General features: G+C 38.1%; 1 protein-coding gene across 8 annotated transcripts in view; it reads right to left on the minus strand.

Moving 5' to 3' along the window:
• Nucleotides 1-17,297, minus strand: part of LOC123829829 (putative RNA-binding protein Luc7-like 2) — a 62,910-nt gene extending 45,613 nt beyond the window's left edge. For 2 of the 8 annotated variants that reach the window (XM_045855768.1, XM_045855772.1), the window contains exons 1-3: nucleotides 16,872-16,886; nucleotides 13,833-13,916; nucleotides 1,666-1,760 (exon numbers count right to left, since the gene is read on the minus strand). Coding sequence is in view for 3 of the 8 variants with exons in the window: in XM_045855765.1 (XP_045711721.1) it covers nucleotides 1,666-1,760; nucleotides 3,340-3,410; nucleotides 13,833-13,870 (204 nt within the window). In the remaining 5 variants the exon portion in view is untranslated. Of the gene's footprint in view, nucleotides 1-1,665; nucleotides 1,761-2,246; nucleotides 2,306-3,339; nucleotides 3,411-6,337; nucleotides 6,405-13,639; nucleotides 13,763-13,832; nucleotides 13,917-16,871 lie in introns of those variants that run through there. The other 6 variants (XM_045855765.1, XM_045855766.1, XM_045855770.1 and 3 more) reach the window with 6 other exon arrangements.
• Nucleotides 17,298-19,592: the final 2,295 nt, after the last annotated feature.

A 19,592-nucleotide genomic window follows, 5' to 3' on the forward strand; every position in this document is an offset into this window, starting at 1 on the left:
GAACCAAAGTATATTACAGATAATTATAGATTTCACAGGTTTCAATTATATAGTAGGAAATACTTCAATTATGGAAACTAAAGAGTAGAGAAGGAGGGCTAATTATCTTTCATAGTACCAATTCAAGTGCTCAGAAACTGGATTTCTTTCCTTCTGGTACTACTTTTAAAAAATTACATATAGGTCTAGCCAGTGTGGCTCAGTTGGTTAAGAATGTCATCCCATAAACTGAAAGCTAACAGGTTCAATTCCTGGTCAGGGCACATGCCTAGGTTGCAGGTTCCATCCCCAGTAGGGGTAAGGGAGAGAGGAAACCAATTGCCCTGGTTGGTATGGCTCAGTGGATTGAGTGGTGGCCTAAGAACCAAAGGGTCACAGGTTGATTCCCAATCAGGGCACATGCCTGGGTTGGGGGCCAGGTCCCCAGTAGGGGGCACTCGAGAGGCAACCACACAATGATGTTTCTCTCCCTCTCTCTTTCCTTCCCTTCTCTCTAAAAATAAATAAATAAAATCTTTAAAAAAAAAGAGGCAACCAACTGATGTTTCTTCCCCCTTCTCTAAAAAGATGAAAGAAGGAAAATTTTTCAAGAAAATTTAGTATTATATATATGTATGTACTTTAATATAGATTCTTTTTTCATTTTAACATAATATAGTTTCAGCAGTCTTTCCTACTGGAAAAAGAGGTGTTTTCTATCTTACATGTCTTGACACCTGTTTGAGAATTTAACTCTTCCTGTCAAGAAGAAACCACTCTAAGGGGACTAAATGGTAATGGAAAAAAACACAATGAAGATTAAATTTTAAAAAAAGAAGAAGAGGAAACCACTCATTTATACATCTGTAAGTAAGGGAACTTACTACCTCTGAAAATCAAAGTCAGAAATCAAGTAAATGTTTAGCCCCCACTAGTCCTCCTCCACCATCAGATGCAGCCAGTTAAGGGAACCTCTTGCAGTATGTGTGATCATTTCAAACAAATCCAAACCAAAGGGAACTGAATCCTTTGTTCCATTTAAATAGGTCCATCATCATGTGGATTATCTTGCAAAGTAAAATGACAATACTCTAAGATTACTCAGCATCATTAGACATAGAATCTAAATTAAGTGAGTTTTACATTAGGAATCAGTAATATAAATGAATTTTAAGTGACAACACTATTTGCAAATCGAGCTGTGTGAATTTGAGTATTTATTAATATATTTTCCCCACAATGATTTCCGCACTATAAATGTGCATGAATTTTAAGAAAAATATACGGTGCTTTGTATAAAAGTCTGCTCTGTTCAACAGTAAAGAAAACTATTATTTATGTCATTTGTATTATTTCTGAGCTAAAAGTGCAACTGCTATTTAATAACTGTGTCTATATTCCAAGTAAGAAATGCTTGTTTAAAAACTGCTCTGAGTAATGGGGAAAAAATTATAAAGCAAAGCACAGCGATTAATTTGATGAGGAATCCCATCACTGTAGATCAAAATCACCAACATAAATAAATAAATAAATAAATAAATAAATAAGGGGTGCAGATTTCTCCTCTAACAGCAGTGTTTAAGAAAATCGTTGTGTAATTATTTGACAGGGAATTAAAACTTTTTACCAAGCAGTTCATTTTTAAAGCATGTCAAGAATCAAATAATAGATTTAATAAATACGTACAGTCCCAGAGAGGACATCATGGGGGCAACAGTTGAGAAGGTGACTCTTGCACACTCTGTCATCACTGAATTTGATTCGTTGACGAGTAGTATCTCCTGTAATATAGGAAAATTAGTAACATTCAAGGTTAGACAACTGAAAAATGTTTATTTTCTGAAAGCCCTACTATCACTAGCTTTTAATGTGTGGCTATACACACACATTTATAAATCAGCTCAAGAGGGATTAGTTCTTTATGTGATATCTTATAGAAGAACTATTTTAGACAACATGCAGTTGCAGTAGGTGTACTGCACATGTAATTCAAATAGTCAAAGTGGGAAAGCAATGCATTCATTCTGTTAAACAAAGTAATTCAGAAAAGCATAGGACTTAAGAGCAGGAATGGACCTTAAGGATTACTGAGTCCAACTCCTTCACATTGCAGATGAGGAAACTGTGGCCTGGAGAGGTTAAGCGGCTTGCAGCAGACCCACTAGGAGAGCTCTACTGGTACACGTTCCCTACTTGACACTAAGCATTGATTTATTTATTTACATTAATTAAAAAACATAAAAAGTAATCTTGCAAACATTGCATACACACTGCGAATCCCCACTGAACCCCAGACGACATTTCTTCCACTATTTTGTTCCAGCTGAAGTGTCTCCCTTTTGCTGCTGGGAGGAGTTAGAGAGGGTAGAATAAACGTGTTTAAGAGCGTACAAACCTGGAAGAAGGACTCACACACCAGTCAAACAAAGGCACATTGCCTAAATGAAAAGTTAACTGTAATGCCTCCAAAGGTCCCACATCTCCAAGTTTTATGTAGCCTGTGCTATATATGGCCTAACTGGATACATTTAAATTCATTCTGTCTTCACATAACACAACACAATTCCTAAGCAATAGGAGCATCCAACCTGCTAATGAAGCCTATCTACTCAAAAATTTACAGATTCCAAGGGAAAAAAAAATATAATAATAAAATATAGATTATAGTTTTTTTGTTGTTGTTTGTTTTGTTTTTTGCTTAGAATCTCTTTAGGGGGAAAAAAACTCTTAACAATGTTATATAGCGTGAAAGCCCTAAAAAATGGAGGTGTTTTATTTTTGCCTTAAATTGATACCGTCATTGAATGAAAACCTACTGTGAATCACTGAAGCGAGAACTACTGGTACCAAAACAGACTGTTAATACTGCTGTCCTTCACATGATGCCTGGAGCACCAAAAACTTTCCTCTAGGAACTGATTCAATTACTTGAATTCATTTGGGTTTTCCACATGTGAATTATAAAAAAAGGTTAAAACTTTACCCCCTTTATTTTGAAGAGTTTAACTCAAAGTCAACTAAATACTATCATTTTTAGGTGGGGTAAGATTTTGTTCAAATTGTTTTAACTTGGTTAAAAAGACTTAAAGAACATTCTGATTTGTAACCAGGAAGTATATATTTTTAAGAACAGTAATTTACAGCTAAAATGGTAGCTTCAGAGGAGTTCAACAATAGGTTTTCTAGAGGCTATTTTCTAGTTTAAAGTAGGTTATTTTTGACACCACAATTTGGAATAATTCATTTATTATTAACGCCTGCTACTATAATAAAGGTTATTTTGATGATCCTCTTTTCTTTAAACACAACTGCTTTTGTTCCACATTCATTAACACATCTGAAAAGTTAGCAATAACTCACGGCTCGGCGAATGCGGGGCCTTTCTGACACTCCCTTGCAGATTGAAGTAGGCAGGCATAGATACATTGAACCTTTACAAATAAAACAAGGGGCCAGATTGTTCAGTTTGTATAGAACAGACTCTGCCAGCAATTTCAATACAGCATGTAGAAGTACATGTTGACTGTAAAGATTCTTATATATGAAAACAAAAGTGAACAAAATCAGGGTGTTTCATTTTTTTAAACATTGACTTAATTTAAGTGTGTAATCCTAAAGAAGAATTCGACTAACCATAGGTAAAAAAAAAAGTTCAAGGCTGGAGCTCTGGAAAGTGGTGTTCTCCTTGGGCCAACTGGGATTTTTAAAGATGACTTTTTATAAACATATTATTTCTTTCAGACTTCGGTGAGGGCCTTAAGTACATGTCAGAATGATACGATGATAAGCTGACACAAGAATGGCAATACTGTATTACAGGCTATTTGCTTCCTGGCTTCTAAGAAAGAAGTATTTTATTTAAAATCTGTACCCAAATTATGCCAAGAAATTTAAAGATGAAATAAATTTAAGTAGAGAAAAAAATACCTTCCATAGCTAGGAGTCTCCCTACTAGAAGTATCTAAGCTTTTCAGTAGCACAGCAGCAGAATCGTTTCAGTGCTCTATCAAACTAATGGCTCACGATTGTAAGTCAGGCCTTAGAATAAAATCAAGAATTACAGAAGTTTTACCAAACATTTCATTAAGTAGGGCAACTGTTTTTGCTTGAGAAATCACATTAAATCTAATATTAAGACATGTGCCCTGAAGACACAGCTGTCAGCTAAAATATGAACAATTCCAAATATAAATTTAGCAAACATCCCTGATGAGCTTTAAAAGAAATCAGTTTCTATAAATGTCTAAGAGTATTTAAAATGCCTTCTCACTGCACGTGATTTTTCTATACATTTGGTAACTGTAGTAAACACAATAAATGCAGCTATCAAAAATCAGCCTATACATTATAGAAACTTTTAAAACAATAAAATAATAAAACTAATAATTTGAGATATAGAAATACCCTGAGAGGAACTAGAACTGAGTATCTGTTTATAGGTATTTTTTAAGTTTTACTTAAGAGACTTTAACATTTTAAAATAATTTGGTTACATTACCATGTCTATGTAGTATTTAATAAAGTTGGGCTTATGCCATGAAAGTATAATTTAGCTAAACCGACAAAAAATTTTAAATAAAGATATCGGTAATTTTGGTTTCTGTGAACATATCTGGCCCAAACCATGTTTTTCAAAACTAGGTAAAACAGTGCCCATTAAAGAAAAAATGTGGTAGGGAGGGAGGGACTACAATCAACAGGGAACAAATAAGAACCAAATCTTATAATAGGAGGAGTTGTTTTATTCATTCAGTGTGTTTTTTATCTTTGGGTTTTCTGGGCATATGTTCATATAAAAATAACCTAAGTTAAGAAAAAACAATTGTATTGTTACACTAACATGGGATCAAAATCATAGAATCAAGCCTATTCATGAACATATTCTCTGTGGCAGATGATGGGTTACCAAGAGGCACAGAAGACAAGCTCTCTACCCTCAAGGAGCCCATGACTTTGCTAGAGAAATAGGACATTCAAGTGAAGTAGGAAGGAATACTACTACAATGTAGCATGATCCAAGTGTCAAATGGATGTTTCCAATAGTAGTACTTAGGAATTCTAAGACTATAATGACCACCAAGGACTGGCGAGGTTAAAAAAGGCTTCAATTAGAAACCAAAATTTGAAGGAAAGATAGGTCTCAGACCATAGGAACAAAAAGAAACAAGTATTCCAAACTGGAGTAGTATCTTTGACAAAGCTTACAGAGGCAGAAAGATTTGGGGAATAGTAAGTAAATCCTATTTCGCTTTGACAAATGGTTTCATGTAGTGGAATAGTAAAGTTGGGGCAAGAACATTTGGGGGGTAAAACCTGATTTCTTAAGTGATTTTTCCTTTCATGCAGATTTGTAGTGTGTAAACTAAGTGGAGAAAAAAAAAAAAAAAGAAAGAAAAAAAAAGTTAAAAAATAGCCATGGCCAGGTAGCTCAGCTGGTTAGAGCACTGTCCTGCCTGATACATCAAGTTTGTGGGTTCAATCCCTGGTCAGGGCACATACAAGAATCAACCATGAATGCATAAATAAGCGGAACAACAAATTGATACCAATTTCTTTCTTTCTCTCTCTCCCTCCCCTTCCTTTCTCTAAAAATCAATTACAATGAGACTTTTTTAAAAAGGTTTTAAAATAATGGGCAGAGATTAGGCCAAGTTATTTGCATAACAACAAAATGTCCTACCCATAAACACGTGGGTGTCTCTCTGCCCTATAACCTCTGCAATAGTTCACTAGACTTTGTATATAACTACAATGCTAAATTTTTAGAATTAGAAACTTGATTTAGAACTGTAGCAGGCATGTTCTTCATTTAAAGCAACTCACTTTAGAGTAACAACTCTCTTAACCTCTTATCTTTTTGTTCAACCCCTTCCTAGGTTTCATGAATTATAACCCGAGTTTGGGAACACTTGAGTCACAGGTATACAGTAAAAACTGGAATACATATTTTTCCTCTCGAGGTCTTTCAGCAATGTAACAGAGCCTAAGGTGGTACTGAGGCAGTTCCACTCAGGCAATATGAACACTCTAAAAAGAAGGCTCCTGTCCAAACAGTACTTCAATACTGCTATTTTCCAAATCCCCTTCAATCTATTGGGAGGGGAAAATAAGCACCACTGTAAATCCCAGCACTGCCATGTTAAGGTCCTGCCTTTTCTGAAACTGACTTAAACTGTAGTAGTGACACTTAAAACCCTCGCCTAGACGCTGTCATCATTTCACATGGTGCATGCTATTTTCCCAGTACCCACCCCCGCCCCTCCAGTGCCACCCCCCTTCTCCCTCCCATACAAACAATCATTCACATCAACTTTCACAGATTAGGTGCTATTTTAAAAACATCAAAATTTTACTTTACCCATTCTCTCCGATGCTCCCTGTATTTTTTTAAGCTGTGAGTGGATGACCATGCTATGTGATCAACAACTGTGAAGGCTAAGCAAAAGTGAACTGAGTTTAGTATTATAATTTCAAAAGAATCTTAAAGTTTGTAATATTTGACATACATAATGGTATGCAGAACCCATATTTTACTGCATATTATCAGTCATTAATGGCAAGCAATTTATAAAAACAACTAAATAGTATTTTTTTTTGTATAGAATTAGCTTAGGGAAAACAGAGAAAACCCAAAGCACACAAAGCAAACAGAAGCAACCCCTAGTTTGTAAGTGGAGGACAGCCCTGACATAGCCTCCACGTGACAACCAAAGCTCTCTCCTCAGGTATGCTAGTTAGGGGCCACCTATCACTGCTGGCTTAAGACAGGACAAGTACATTCCCTCTAAAATAAAATCCATACCCCTTCAGTGAAAAGAAAGCCAGAGAGCTAGAAAGAGAGGTATATAACTGAAAGGTTCGAGCTTCTCATTGCCCTGTGCCCTTGAGTCCTCAAATGCAGAGAAATGTTCTACCTTCTTATTACCATTTCTTACAATATAAGCTACTGAGGTCACATAATAAGGTGAGAACTATGTAAAGACCCTGACCAATTTCTAGTCTAGTAAAGGGCAGGGTACTAGTAAATCCTTATGTCTGCATGTGGAACCAAGGTAAAAGCCAGAGACTACCACTGCACGGTGACTATTACACTGGAGAACCAACTCGATCACTTTTATACCCTCCTCCAATTTTCCCACTAACTCTACCAACTTAGCCCACCTACCTTTGCTGTTCCTTCAGAATTCAGCCTAAAACTCACCTATAAGAACCCATTTGTAATTAACTTTTAAAAAAATCAGCCCATCTTCCCTTGTTAATAAATACACTCAGTTCAATTCACTGTACGTTTATACGATTCAAAGCATACAATTCATTTATAAAAGGACTCACTACCATGTCTTAACTTAAAAAGATTATCAATGCTTTGGAAACATTTAATATAACTCAATACATGTCAAACTTTTCAGGAATATATTTACTACATAAGGAAAGGAAAGAAAAAGAGTACTCTGCCAAAGATGGCACAGAAGTCATATGATATAACACGTATTATGGCCTTTTCCCTTCCAAATATAACAGCAAGTCACTTCTTCCTAACAGAACTTACAAAGCATACTGAGTAGTACCAGCTTTTCCTTTCTCCAGAAAAGGCAAAAATAAGGGAACTATACAGTTCAGAAAGGCTATCCCTCTTAATCCTTTTATGTGGTCCTACAGGTTTAAAATTACAAGCGATACAAACAGCACCCCCACCACAATCCCTATGTCAAGCCCAACATTTTAAAAATGCAATGCTCACTGCAGAAAAAATTTCCAGAACAAGTTCTGGAAAAATTACCAGAGATTAATAATGCTAAAATAATTTTTTAAATCTACCAGCCTATTTGTCTATGAAAATCCAAACAACAAAATTTAAGGAATGAGACTGGTTAACAGCCTTGGTAGGAGGAAAAAGAGCTTGGAGGGTCTTTCAGAGCTAGCAGAATGGCAATGGAAATACGAGGACAGAAATACTGAAGTAGCTATGTTCCAAGGGCTCTATCCCATAACTCGCCACAACCACATCTTCTCTCATTATACAAGCAAGCACAGAGTCTTGGCCACTGGCAGGGGTTACCACCATCACACTTCTGGAAGGATACATGCTTTAGGAAATCTATCTACACATTTATCCCCTTAGATTTAAGAAATATATTAGAAAAGCGTGAGTAAATAGTTTCCTAAAAGTTAAGTTCTAGAAGTGGATTATACAGAATGTGTTTAATGGACATATGCCATAAAGTGAGTCATTAAAAAGCTGCAGCCTGCCCTGGCCAGTGTGGCTTAGATGGTTGGAGCATTGCCCCATAACCTAAAAGTTGCAGGTTCCATTTCCAGTCAAGGCACATACCTGGGTTGTGGTCAGATCCCCAATCTGGGAGCACATAGGAGACAACCAATCAATGTTTCTCTCTCACATCACTGTTTCTCTCTCCCTTTCATTCTCTCAAAGAGCAATGAAAAAAAAAAAAAAAAAAGCCCTCAGGTGAGGATTTAAAAAACCAAAGTTGCAGCCTGCTAAATTTACATTTTGATACTTACTTGCAGAGCTGCAATTCTGATTTAGCAACACTCCTACTTTGGATACTTGGTACCTTCTGATTTAGCAACACTCCTACTTTGGATACTATCCTGCAGAACTTTTCTCTACATAAAATTAGAAGTAGTGAAAGCTATCTCTGGCTATAAAGAAATAGCTGAAAAGAACCAAAGAAAAAGCGACTGGCTGATTTATCTGTTGAAAAGACAACTTTTCATTGGTTGATAATAGCTATAAAAGCTAAGCAGAACCTCCCCTAATCTAAAACCAATGATGAAAAGAAATAAAAAGGGAAAAGAAATGAAAATATCAAAAGACAGACAACTCAATGATAAAGGAAGGTAAACTGAAAAACAGATTACCATGAAGGAGACTGAGCCTTACAACTACTGAATTAACACAGCAGAAGCAATGTGTTGAATATACACTAAATATGTTCCTCAAATTAAGTTTTACAAATGGTCCCTTATGTTCCCCTACACAGTCCCCTAAACTGTGTAGGAGAAAATACACAAAATAACATTTGTTCATTTTTATAGGTATCTGATTGTCTTTGTATTTTTTGAACACTCCCCCCCCCCCAAACTGGACACCTACAATCAATCAGTAGCAGAATTCATCGCTTCCTAAATTCTTCACTCCCTGCTAAACTTTCAGTCCCCTCTAGGATTAGAGACCTATGTCACTACTTTATTGCAGAGTCGAAAGACAACAGAAACAAATATGTCCATAATCTCTCAGGAAAGAAAAGGAAGAAATAACTAAAGCAACTCAGCAAGATGGGAATGTTCCCAAAAGAAAGATTCTATTCCTATGAGCAATTACAATACCCTACAGCACATCAGCCAATAAATATACAGAAGACCATGTCTGGGGAAGTATTCCCTCTAATACTAAGAGGCAAATTAAACTCTAACACAGGAACCTCTCAAAATACACGTTTCCTAGAATCTGAGGTGGACCAGCTGTTCTCCTAGTAAGCATGTATTCCCTGTCCATAATGTCAAATCACAACCATTCCGCCACCCCAGTCTCTAGTCCAGTAGTTACTTTTGATAAGCAGTTTTTCCTGTAACCAGGCACCTTTTCACATTCTTGCTATGCAAGGTTGGTGAAACCCTCCAGAACTGCTGACCACCACACCAAAAGACCAATGGAGACATGAGAAATCAGTTGAGGAGCAAACTTCTCTGGAGAGGTCTAGATGGTCCCATGGGGCCTCCTCAACTTCTCCCTCTCACACACCAGTGTGTATTGCTGACCAATCATTTCTACTTGGGGACTTTGGTATATACAGTTCAAGCAACTTTCCTGTCACATGAATGACCAGATAGTATTTTTCAAGTATAAGGTTTGTCCACAGGAGGATCTTAGGCATTACTTGATTTCACCAACATGATGTTTGAAACACCATTCACTCAGTGGTAATTATTTATTATGAATAAATCAAGAAAAAACCTCCCATTGGCACTCATTATGTGTTTAATATAGCAAGTAAGTTCTAATTTTTAGCACAGGGTAAGTGACAACAGAGTCTAGTTATCTATTATAACACCACGTAGTTTTCATTGTATTTATTTTTCTAAGGACATAAATTTTAAAATCATCTTAAATTTTTTAGAAAGTGAGGTGGAAAAACAGGGTTAAAAAATAGTAAAGCTATTACGTAAACATTTGAGAAACATTCTAGAACAAGGTTTCTCAAACTTTTTAAAAGATTTTTTAAATTTACTTTTAGAGAGAGGGGAAGGAAGAAAGAGGAAGAGAAATATCAGTGTGGGAGAGATACATTGATTCAGTACTTCTTGCATGCCCCCAACTGGGGACCTGGCTGGCAACCCAGGCATGAGCCCTGACTGGGAATTGAACCAGCAACCTTTTGGTTCACAGGCCAGCACTCAATACTCTGAGCCACACCAGCTAGGGCTCAAACTTTTAATGTTTATCAGTCATGTGAAAGGCTTCTTAAACACAGATTGCTGGCCCCAGCCCCAGAATTTCTGTAGGCCTGGGCAGGTACAAGAATTTGTTTTTAACAAGTTCCTGGGTGATGCTAAGGTTGCTGTAAGGTTGCTGGTCTGATGATCACACTGAGAACCGCCGATTAGAACAGTAATCAACAAAGTTTTTTCTTAAAGAGCCAGGTAATAAAAATTTTAAGTTTGCCGGTCACTATGTCTGTTGCAACTTCTCAACTCTGCTGCTGCAAAGCAAAGCAGCCGTAGACACTTCGTACACAAATAGGCATGGCTGTATTCCAATAAAATTTTATTTACAAACAGCAGGTGGGCCATAGTGCCAGCCCTGATCGAAAACATACCCTCAAGTATAAACTAACAGTTGGACAGAATACAGAAGCAGCTGAACAGCTAGATATAGTATAGATACCCAACCTGTTCTATCAAAAAGCAAAGATTTAGAAAATTTAACTCTGAAAGAGAAAACAGGTCTGCAGAAACCTGAGGTCTCAAGAAGATAAAAACAAAAAAACAGTTTACCATGTATTCAGGAGCCATGATAAAAGATTCAGCAAGGGCAGCTGGTTAAATTATTTTCATGTCAAATGACGTAAGTCAAACATCACTGCAGATGGTTCACAACTGAATTAGAATGTATGGATCAATGTCTAGAGAGTGGGAGGTTTTTTTTTGGGAAAAAATATATAGACCCTCTTCTCTAGCCCATGTTAAACAGAAAAATACAACATTCAGTTGATTGAGCTACATGTTATGTTTTGATGGCTTTGACTTTTCAAAGTCATAAGTTACTCAGTTAAAACAAAAACACTAAAGCTGGAACCAATTTCAGAGTTTCTACAAACTACTTTTCTCTACAGCCTCAGTATCCTTACAAACTTGACGAGCTCATCTATTTTGGCCTTGTCTTCCAAGTTCTACCCTACTGCTGCTGGTGCTTGAGACTTTAAACCAGGAAAGAACAGAATGACTTTTCTGCAGGGAACGAATCCATAAGACTCCTCTCAGAAACTTACCCTCTCTCTCGATCCCTTATTCTTTCTCCAGCAAGTCATCCCAACTTTTTTCATCTTCTCAGTCTACAGTTTCTTAGTAGACTAATTTGGGTAGTAGAATCACTTATGCTTCTTCTACACTAACAGCAGTTAGTACATAACAGCCCTGGGCTTTTAGGATTCAGTCCGCCTCAAGCACCTTTCTGGAATTCCATTCTTGAGGAGCATCTGCCTATCTCTGCAACCCCACTGACTGACTGCTTGAACCCTTAGCCACTTCAAGCTCTAATGCTTGTATGAAACATCTGGCACTGAATGCTGTCTGACTCATACACTTGCCCCTGAATTCCAGTTAGCCATTTTGCACATGCAGCTCACCACCATTCATACTTACATGACATTTCACTCAACCCTAATCAAAGCATCTACTTGCTGCTTTTAGAGATTATGCATTGATAAACAAAGTGATTTTTTCCTATTTTATTTTTTTTAACTGAAGTAAAAGAACGTCTCAAAATTATAAGGCTTTTTTGAGAGGAGCTCAACAACTGTAGGGAATCCAACAACAATGGAGGGTTATATGAGGTGATACTATTATTGTTTTCTGAGCTGTTCTGTAGATAGAAATATCATTCACAGTTCAAAAGGCAAACTGAGTTAATAGTTTTTTCTAATGTATAAAATATGTGGGGGTCAACAAAGCCTTCGATGTTTTGATATGGCTGGATCTCTAATTAATTCAAATATTTATTAAAACTGTTTAACCTTTTCATGTTTAGCTACTATTAAACCTTATGTTTGCTACAATTTCTCACACTATTAATGAATTTTTAAGCTCTAGAGTAAGAAATACCCATTATTTTTTTAAAAAAGTGTGCTTGTTTATTAAAGGCTATGCCTCCTTCACTTAAAATGAACAATTCAAGTGGAATAACAGAATGGCTTACAATTGACCAAGAAATAAACATGGCTCATTATGTTAATGAAAAAAAAAAAAAAGGGAAATGCTGTCAATGTTGATGACAAGTCAAGGAACACAGATTATAGTAAAGATAATTTTATGAAGAAAAACCACTGAAGATCCTACTTCAATCTTTGATTAAATAATTCATTTTGCAGAAAGGCATCGATGTCATACTGTCCTACAGGTTCAACAGTTATGTATCACTGACTTGTATCAGAGACAAGTAAATGATTTTCTGAACTGTACTGTCCTTGGTAGCTCCCAGGATGAGTATCCTTTTAAGTTTACATCCCATAAACTACAGCTACTGAACAATATAACCAATCAACAGAAAATATTAAATTCTGATTAAGGTACTCTATTATTAACTGAGGAAGTGTAACATCATGTTTAGGAAGATGACTACCAAAAATAGCTAAAATTATCTATAAGCTTTATCTTGCCCCAAACACTCCCCAACCATAATGGACAACTAATGATGCCATAAAATTCTATTCTATATGCTACATTTTATTAGTCTACTGGTTACTTTTGAGGGCCAATTTTCATTCCTGGGCTATTTTAACCTTTCAGAGATGGTCTCTGAATCCATTTAAAGGTTATAGCAACAAATAAGTATAGAATCCTCAAAACTACCTTCTGTAACTTCCCTAGTTTCTAAACAAAGAATGTAACCTAAATTCACACCCTCGATTTTATTTAATTCCTATCCCTGCATCCTGCCAGGCCCATCTGGGATCAACACCAAAGACTTAATCATAACCAACAAATTGTTATTTGCTGGCAAAAGGGCTTTAGCGAAGGGACATTCTCACAATGAACCCAACTCGGCGCAAATGGCCATGGTCTGTGTGACGGCACTGGGTTCCTCCCAGTGTCACACAGACAAGCCCCAACTGCGGCCTGAGTTTTCCTGGGCTGCCTTCCTGCTCCCTGCTTTCAAAAGGACTAGTTCAGGGAGAACAAATTATCCCTCTCTCTTCTTTTAATTCTAACAACTAAAACAAAGATATTTATAAAACTTAACATATCTTATACTTCAGATAAAATGATACTGATTTGTATCTACTATGGTTTCGCCCTTCTAAAAATTTTAAATATTATTTTTCCAAGATTTTTGGAGTATAACATAGGAACTTGTTTGGTTTCTCCCATTTAACAAATTACAGATTTAATTTGAGGCAAAAAAGGTTAAGTGACTTACCCAAGGTTACAATTAGAGGTACAGCTGAGGCTAGAAACCAGGTCTCCTGAGTCTCAGCCCAGTGTTCTTTTCCTTAGCCCATGATGCCTTATCAGAAAAATCCAAATACAGTCAGACCCCCAGTTACATGGGTATGAGTTACACTGATTCACATATACAAACTTTATATAGTGTGACCAATGTTTCAACTCACGCGGTACCCTGCTTCCATTTATGCAGTATGCCAGGCATCGGCACGATTTTCAGTGGCACACAGGCGGTTGCCACCACCAGGGCCCTAGGCAAAATTGCAAAGAAGGCAAAGTTTGTCTTTGGCCCTCCCACCACCCTTACACATTCCTCTCCCACCTCATGGTCATCCCCCTGCCCAGCCTCCCAGTGCCATCATGCTGCCCTCTGGTTGTCCAAAGCCCCCCACACTGTCACCACTTACCCAGGACTGTCCCTTCTGGAAGTGCCCAGTGAAAAAAAAATTACCTCTCCAAGAGGAGTCAAAGGGGTGGGGGGGAGAATGGGGACAACTGCAATAGTCTCAATTAAAAAAAAAAAGTTACCTCTCATTTGCCTGCCACTAGAACTCCTATTCCTAAGAATTTCAGTGGTTTAGATGATCTAAATAGTTAATTGATTTAAGTAATTCAAAATAAAGTACATTTAACAGACTTAAATCTCCAAGGACTTTAAAAGGTAACTAATTAAAAACTGTGATTTTGGGGAGCAGGAGGTGCCAGGTTTTCCCACTGCCCTGGGACTCCTGTGCCACTTTAGATCCCCTCAAAGATAGGACACTAAGGGTTGAGGGTTTTTTGCCACCTTGAGCCCACTACCGGAAGACAGTGGTTGCTTTACAGTCAGTCTCCCAGAATTAAAGTTTTTAAAAAAAAATTGGACAAAGCTTAAATACCTCCTACCTACCTTTTCCATCTCCCTCTCACCTCTCCAATCCCCAATTCCACCTTAGTGCCAAACACAACCAACAGCAGTCCCTGTAAACTGTTCCTGTGTCCAATACAAAGCTTCCCATTATATGGTTTCAAATTACATGGTGTTATTGAGGAAGTATCCATGTTCCCCTATCCCTGAGTAACTTGAAGTTGACTGTGTGCTAATAAAGAACAATCCTAATTATGTAAAGTCCTCAATTATAAAATGAAGTATATAAACTCATTTAAGTATCTGGTATCTGGTAAGAAGGAAAAGAATGTTCTGATTATTATCTTGTACACATAAAAGAAGTTATATATCTAAAAAAAACATTCAATTCTTTTCCTTGAAAGTAGTATGTTTCTTCTAGCCCAACACAGCAGTGAAAATCCAGTCATTTCCACTAAATAATACTGTGGACTCTCAAACATGAGTTCACTGGTAAATCCTCTTAGTCTGGAGGCAAAATAAATAAATAAATAGATAAATAATCCAGTAACAGACACAAAAAATATGAATTTATCTGTATATAAAACAGAACGGATTTTAAGAAATCCATGTTTTTGCTGACTACATATACAGGAATATATAGCTATATATCTGGTTTAGCTTTGCAATACTAGATTAGCTACTTAGTTCAGAAATTTTTCAGGTGATTGTAGTGTACTTTGATACAACTACCCTCCCTGTAAAATCAGGAAACTCAATCCACACAGAAGGAACCAAAAATGGTATCTATCTAAGACTTAAACACATGAATTTTAAATGATTTCTATCATTTTATTACAAAGATTAGTTATTCTATCAGCTAAAATCCTAGACTAAACCCCTTCACAATTCTGTCTTCATAATGAAAAAGAAGCAATGTTAAGATACTCTACAGATGTATAATGACCATTCTTATCTAAAAGTGAAAAGTAATAATGGGTAAGTTTCTCCAGTGGCATTTTAAACTGTTACCTTTCAAGGATTTACTAAACAAATAAAATTCATTTCCTTTCCAATATTCCCCTTCTGTCTACACAACCACAAGTTGACTTGTCATCTACACCTCCTTGTCTATGTGTTCTACAAGAAAAAGTTCCCAATATGGGTTTTTATTAAAACTGAACTGTGAACACTGAAAAGCCATTCTAAATATGCATTGCCAAAAAATATTTGATTCAATAAATTTTTAAAAATCTACTCACATATTTTGCTGCAAAGCATTCAAGAAAATATAAAACCGACTTAAAAAATTAAGGCTGTGTCCTTCCTCTTATGTCAAGCAATTTAAATAACTTGTTAAGAAAAAAGCAACTTTCCAATGGCTAAGCAACTATTCGCCTATACAAGCAACATACAAAAATAAACAAGTGTTTTATTTTGGTTTTAAGAAAGTATTGAACTAGATCTTTCCTCCGAAGTAGCATGGACTTGAGCTGAATTCCAAAGAGTACATTACTAATTACCATCGACAAAAAAGCAACAGCATTTCATCTTTTATTTAAAAATTCTCTTTATAACAAAAGATATCCAGCAACTAGTGGTCTTCTATACAAATTCTAACCTAAGTGCCTAAAAGAATCGTTTCCCTCAATTCTACTTCACTGGGCACCACATTTTCAAAATGGCTCTATTTGGGGCACATGCAAGATTTGTCAATATTTACTGAACAAAGCCTCTATTAAATTGTCTAACAAAATGGAGGTCTCGGAAAAAACAGGACATAACATTTTTCCCCCCACAAAATGGGGCCAAACACACCCACTCAAGAAACCATGGTTTGGGTCAGATTTTTTCTTAAGAACAGTTGTTTCTGTGAGGGTCGAGTGTGCATTTCTGGGACTGGGTTGATCGTAAAAGGTTTCCTCCCGACCCAGGTAAGGGGATGGGGTGGGGGCAGTTCTCTCTGGATGCTCTGGAGGGCGGCGTCGAGGAAGGATCCCAAAGCTCTGGGTTAGGGAGCAGATCAGGGGGGCGGAGGCTCTAGCGGTCCGCAGGTACCTAATTAGACCACAAAACGGGCCGCCGGACTACGCAAGAGAGACGTGGGCTCTCCCGTCCCAGCCAAGTCAACACTGAATGCTCAAACTCTCCTTCTGGCTTCCAGGCCCCGCCTAACACCATTGGCAGCAGTTCCCGCCAATCCGCTCGGACACCGCCCCCCCAGCCCGCCTGCCCAGCCCTGATTGGATGGGACCGGAGCCGGGACCTCGTGTTACCAATCTGGGAGCCCCTTACTCAGTCACACACGCAAGCCCAGGTGCGCCCGCAGAGCCCCTTCTCCATCCCCTCCCCCACCCCCAGGGCACTGGCAGAGACTTACCGTCCCGGGAGGTGCCCATCAACTGGTCCAACATCGCGCGCATCTGGGCCTGCGCCGACATGGCTGCGGCGTAGCGGGCGGGCGGACAGGCGGGGGTGGGGCGCAGACCAGGCCCTTTTGGGCAGTGGGGGACAAGGGAAAGGGCTGGGGGAAGGTGAGACGCTGTCTCGGTTGCCGCCGCCGCCGCCGCCTGAAAGCGTGCGGAAAAAGAGCCGGAGGGTTTACAGAAGAGTCCGGGCTGTGCTCCTGACGACGACGCGTACCCGGAAGGCAGCAGCCCCCGAAAACGACCCTCGCTCCTTCAAGCTCTGTCGGATTCCTGGGACAGAAGCGATATTAGTCACCCGCCAGCAGCCGTCAACCCCCCCCTTCAGGCTCTGACGCCGCTCGCCACCGCCGTCGCTGCGACGTGAGCGCGCACGCTGCTCGCGCTTAGTCGTTTTCTGCGGGGGCTCCACCAACTGCCGTCCAACTGTACTTGCTCCGCCCGCTCGGCCCGCCCCGCCCAGGAAAGGTTCCACCCTAACGGCTCTCGGGCGCGTGCACGCGAGCTCTCCGGCCCCTTCCCCTCAGATATCGCGATACTTTGGTGCTTCCACGAACGCTAGAGCCGCATCCGCCTTAGGCGGCAAACCACACGCTCCGAGCTAACAAGTCGGGTAGGGCTGCGCTGCTCCCTGAGCTAGTGACCCAAACCCAAATTAGTAAAGGTACGAGGTTGGCCCGAGTCTAAAGTGAGTAGAGACCTTGTGGGTTGGTTCGACTGTCAGCAGTCATAATAGTTATGGGCGTATTCCTAACCAATAGTTACCGACCAGTTAACTCGTTTTCGGGGGCCCACCATGAATTGTGCAGACACAATCCTTTTCTTACTGCTGCCCGACCCTTTACAAAAGGAGCCGTGGATACCCGACATCTGGTTCGTTTTCCTTCATCTGCATAGAGGCCTTAAGCTCCCCGAACGAGGATAAATAGAATTCTGGGAATAACACCTGGAATTGATAAACTAAGAAACGAGATGTAACCCATTTCGAATCAATATCATTATTACTTAAAATAACAGCAGGAAGCTGTTGGTCTAAATTAGGAACTGCGGAGGTTAAGCAGTATTCTAATGAAGGAAAGGTGGTGATCCTACAGAGAATTTTTTCCTGCTTAAGAGAAATTTGAAGGATAAGGCCTTTTTTTTTTTTCTAATTGAATCAGCAGCAAGGGAAAAATGCCTGTGTTCGTAGCTTGCCGTCGCCCTGGATTCAAAACCCATGGTGGAACCTTGAGCAATTTATTTCTTAACCTCATGTTTAATGTAAATAGAAACCATGTAGCATTGTTGCGAGGCCTAAATGAGCTAACAGAAAATGCCTAGTCCAAAGCCTTGCCCCAGTGCTTTAACTGCTTCTTATAAACTATTAATTCCTCAAGATGAGACATAAGTACTTCTAGACTCTTTGAAAGGAAATAATGGTAAAATCTTTTGTTTCATTAAAATGTTATATACATTGCCTTGGAACTTAAACTTTATTAGCACGATCAACACATTAACATGAAATAGCAATCATTGGCCCTAGATCCTTTTAAGGGCATATTGGGCCAAAAACAAATTTGGAATCACATTGCCTTTGGTAACTGACAAGATAGCTTTTCCATTCAGTTATTCAGTTAACTTAAAATTTCAAACTCCAAATACTAGGAATGTCATCCCTTGAAAATTATGTACAATAAAAGAAAAATATTCAAATTAATGTGTCCCAAAGGGATGTACTATTATATGTGTACATGATATCCATAAGAAGGAAAAAACACTAAAGTGTTGAAAAATTATGTTAATAAAGAAATTTTAGTCTTAACCTTGTCTTTTACCTTTCTGGTTGCTTACATCTTTTATAAACCACATTTAGTTTTTGTTTTGTAAGTAGTCTAATATTCACAGTGTTCATTGAAATATTTAATCTTTTATAGTCGTGTCATTAGTCATATGTCTGGGTTTAAAGTTTTTATTTTGTCTATTTGTGTCAAATGTTTTATGTTTTAAATTTTCTGTCCTTTCTTGCTTGCCTTTTGATCATTCCAACTTTTACCCTTCTGGTAGTTTGGAAGTTTTATCCCATTTTCATTCTTTAATGGTTAGCTTAGAAGTTAAACAGGCATCTTTAATGTATCAAAGTCTAATTTCATCAATACCTTCACATGTCCTCCCAAGAAATAACACAGGGAACCTAGGAAACCAACTCCATTTAACTTCTTATTTTATATGCTCTTGTTATGTGTTTTAGTTCTATGATTTTTTTTTAAAAACAAGTTTCATATAATCAATGTTTATTTATCACTTTCTTTGCTCTTCATTCCTTCTGGAATCTCTGCCTTTCCGTCTGGGATCATTTCCCTTCTGTCCAAACTTTAAGCTTTAGGACAGGAGTCAGCAATCTGCAGTCCACAGGCGAAATCTAGCCTACTACCTGTTTTTGTGAATAGTTTCATTGGAATACTGCCAGGCTCATTCATTTGCTATTGTCTATGGTTTATTTTGCACTACAATGGCAGAGTGGTTGTGACAGATACCATACCATATGACCTGCAAGACTAAAATATCTGGCTCTTTATAGACGTTTGCCTACCCTGCTTGTTTGCTTTTGTGCTTGCCTGTTAGTGAGGAACTCTCCCATTTTATTTTTATTTATTGATTTTAGAGAGAGAGGAAGAGACAAAGAGAAACAGCAATCT

This window comes from Phyllostomus hastatus, unplaced genomic scaffold (assembly GCF_019186645.2).
Source record: "Phyllostomus hastatus isolate PE091 unplaced genomic scaffold, TTU_PhHast_1.1 phas_scaffold_114, whole genome shotgun sequence".
In the NCBI taxonomy this organism is placed as follows: Eukaryota; Metazoa; Chordata; class Mammalia; order Chiroptera; family Phyllostomidae; genus Phyllostomus; species Phyllostomus hastatus.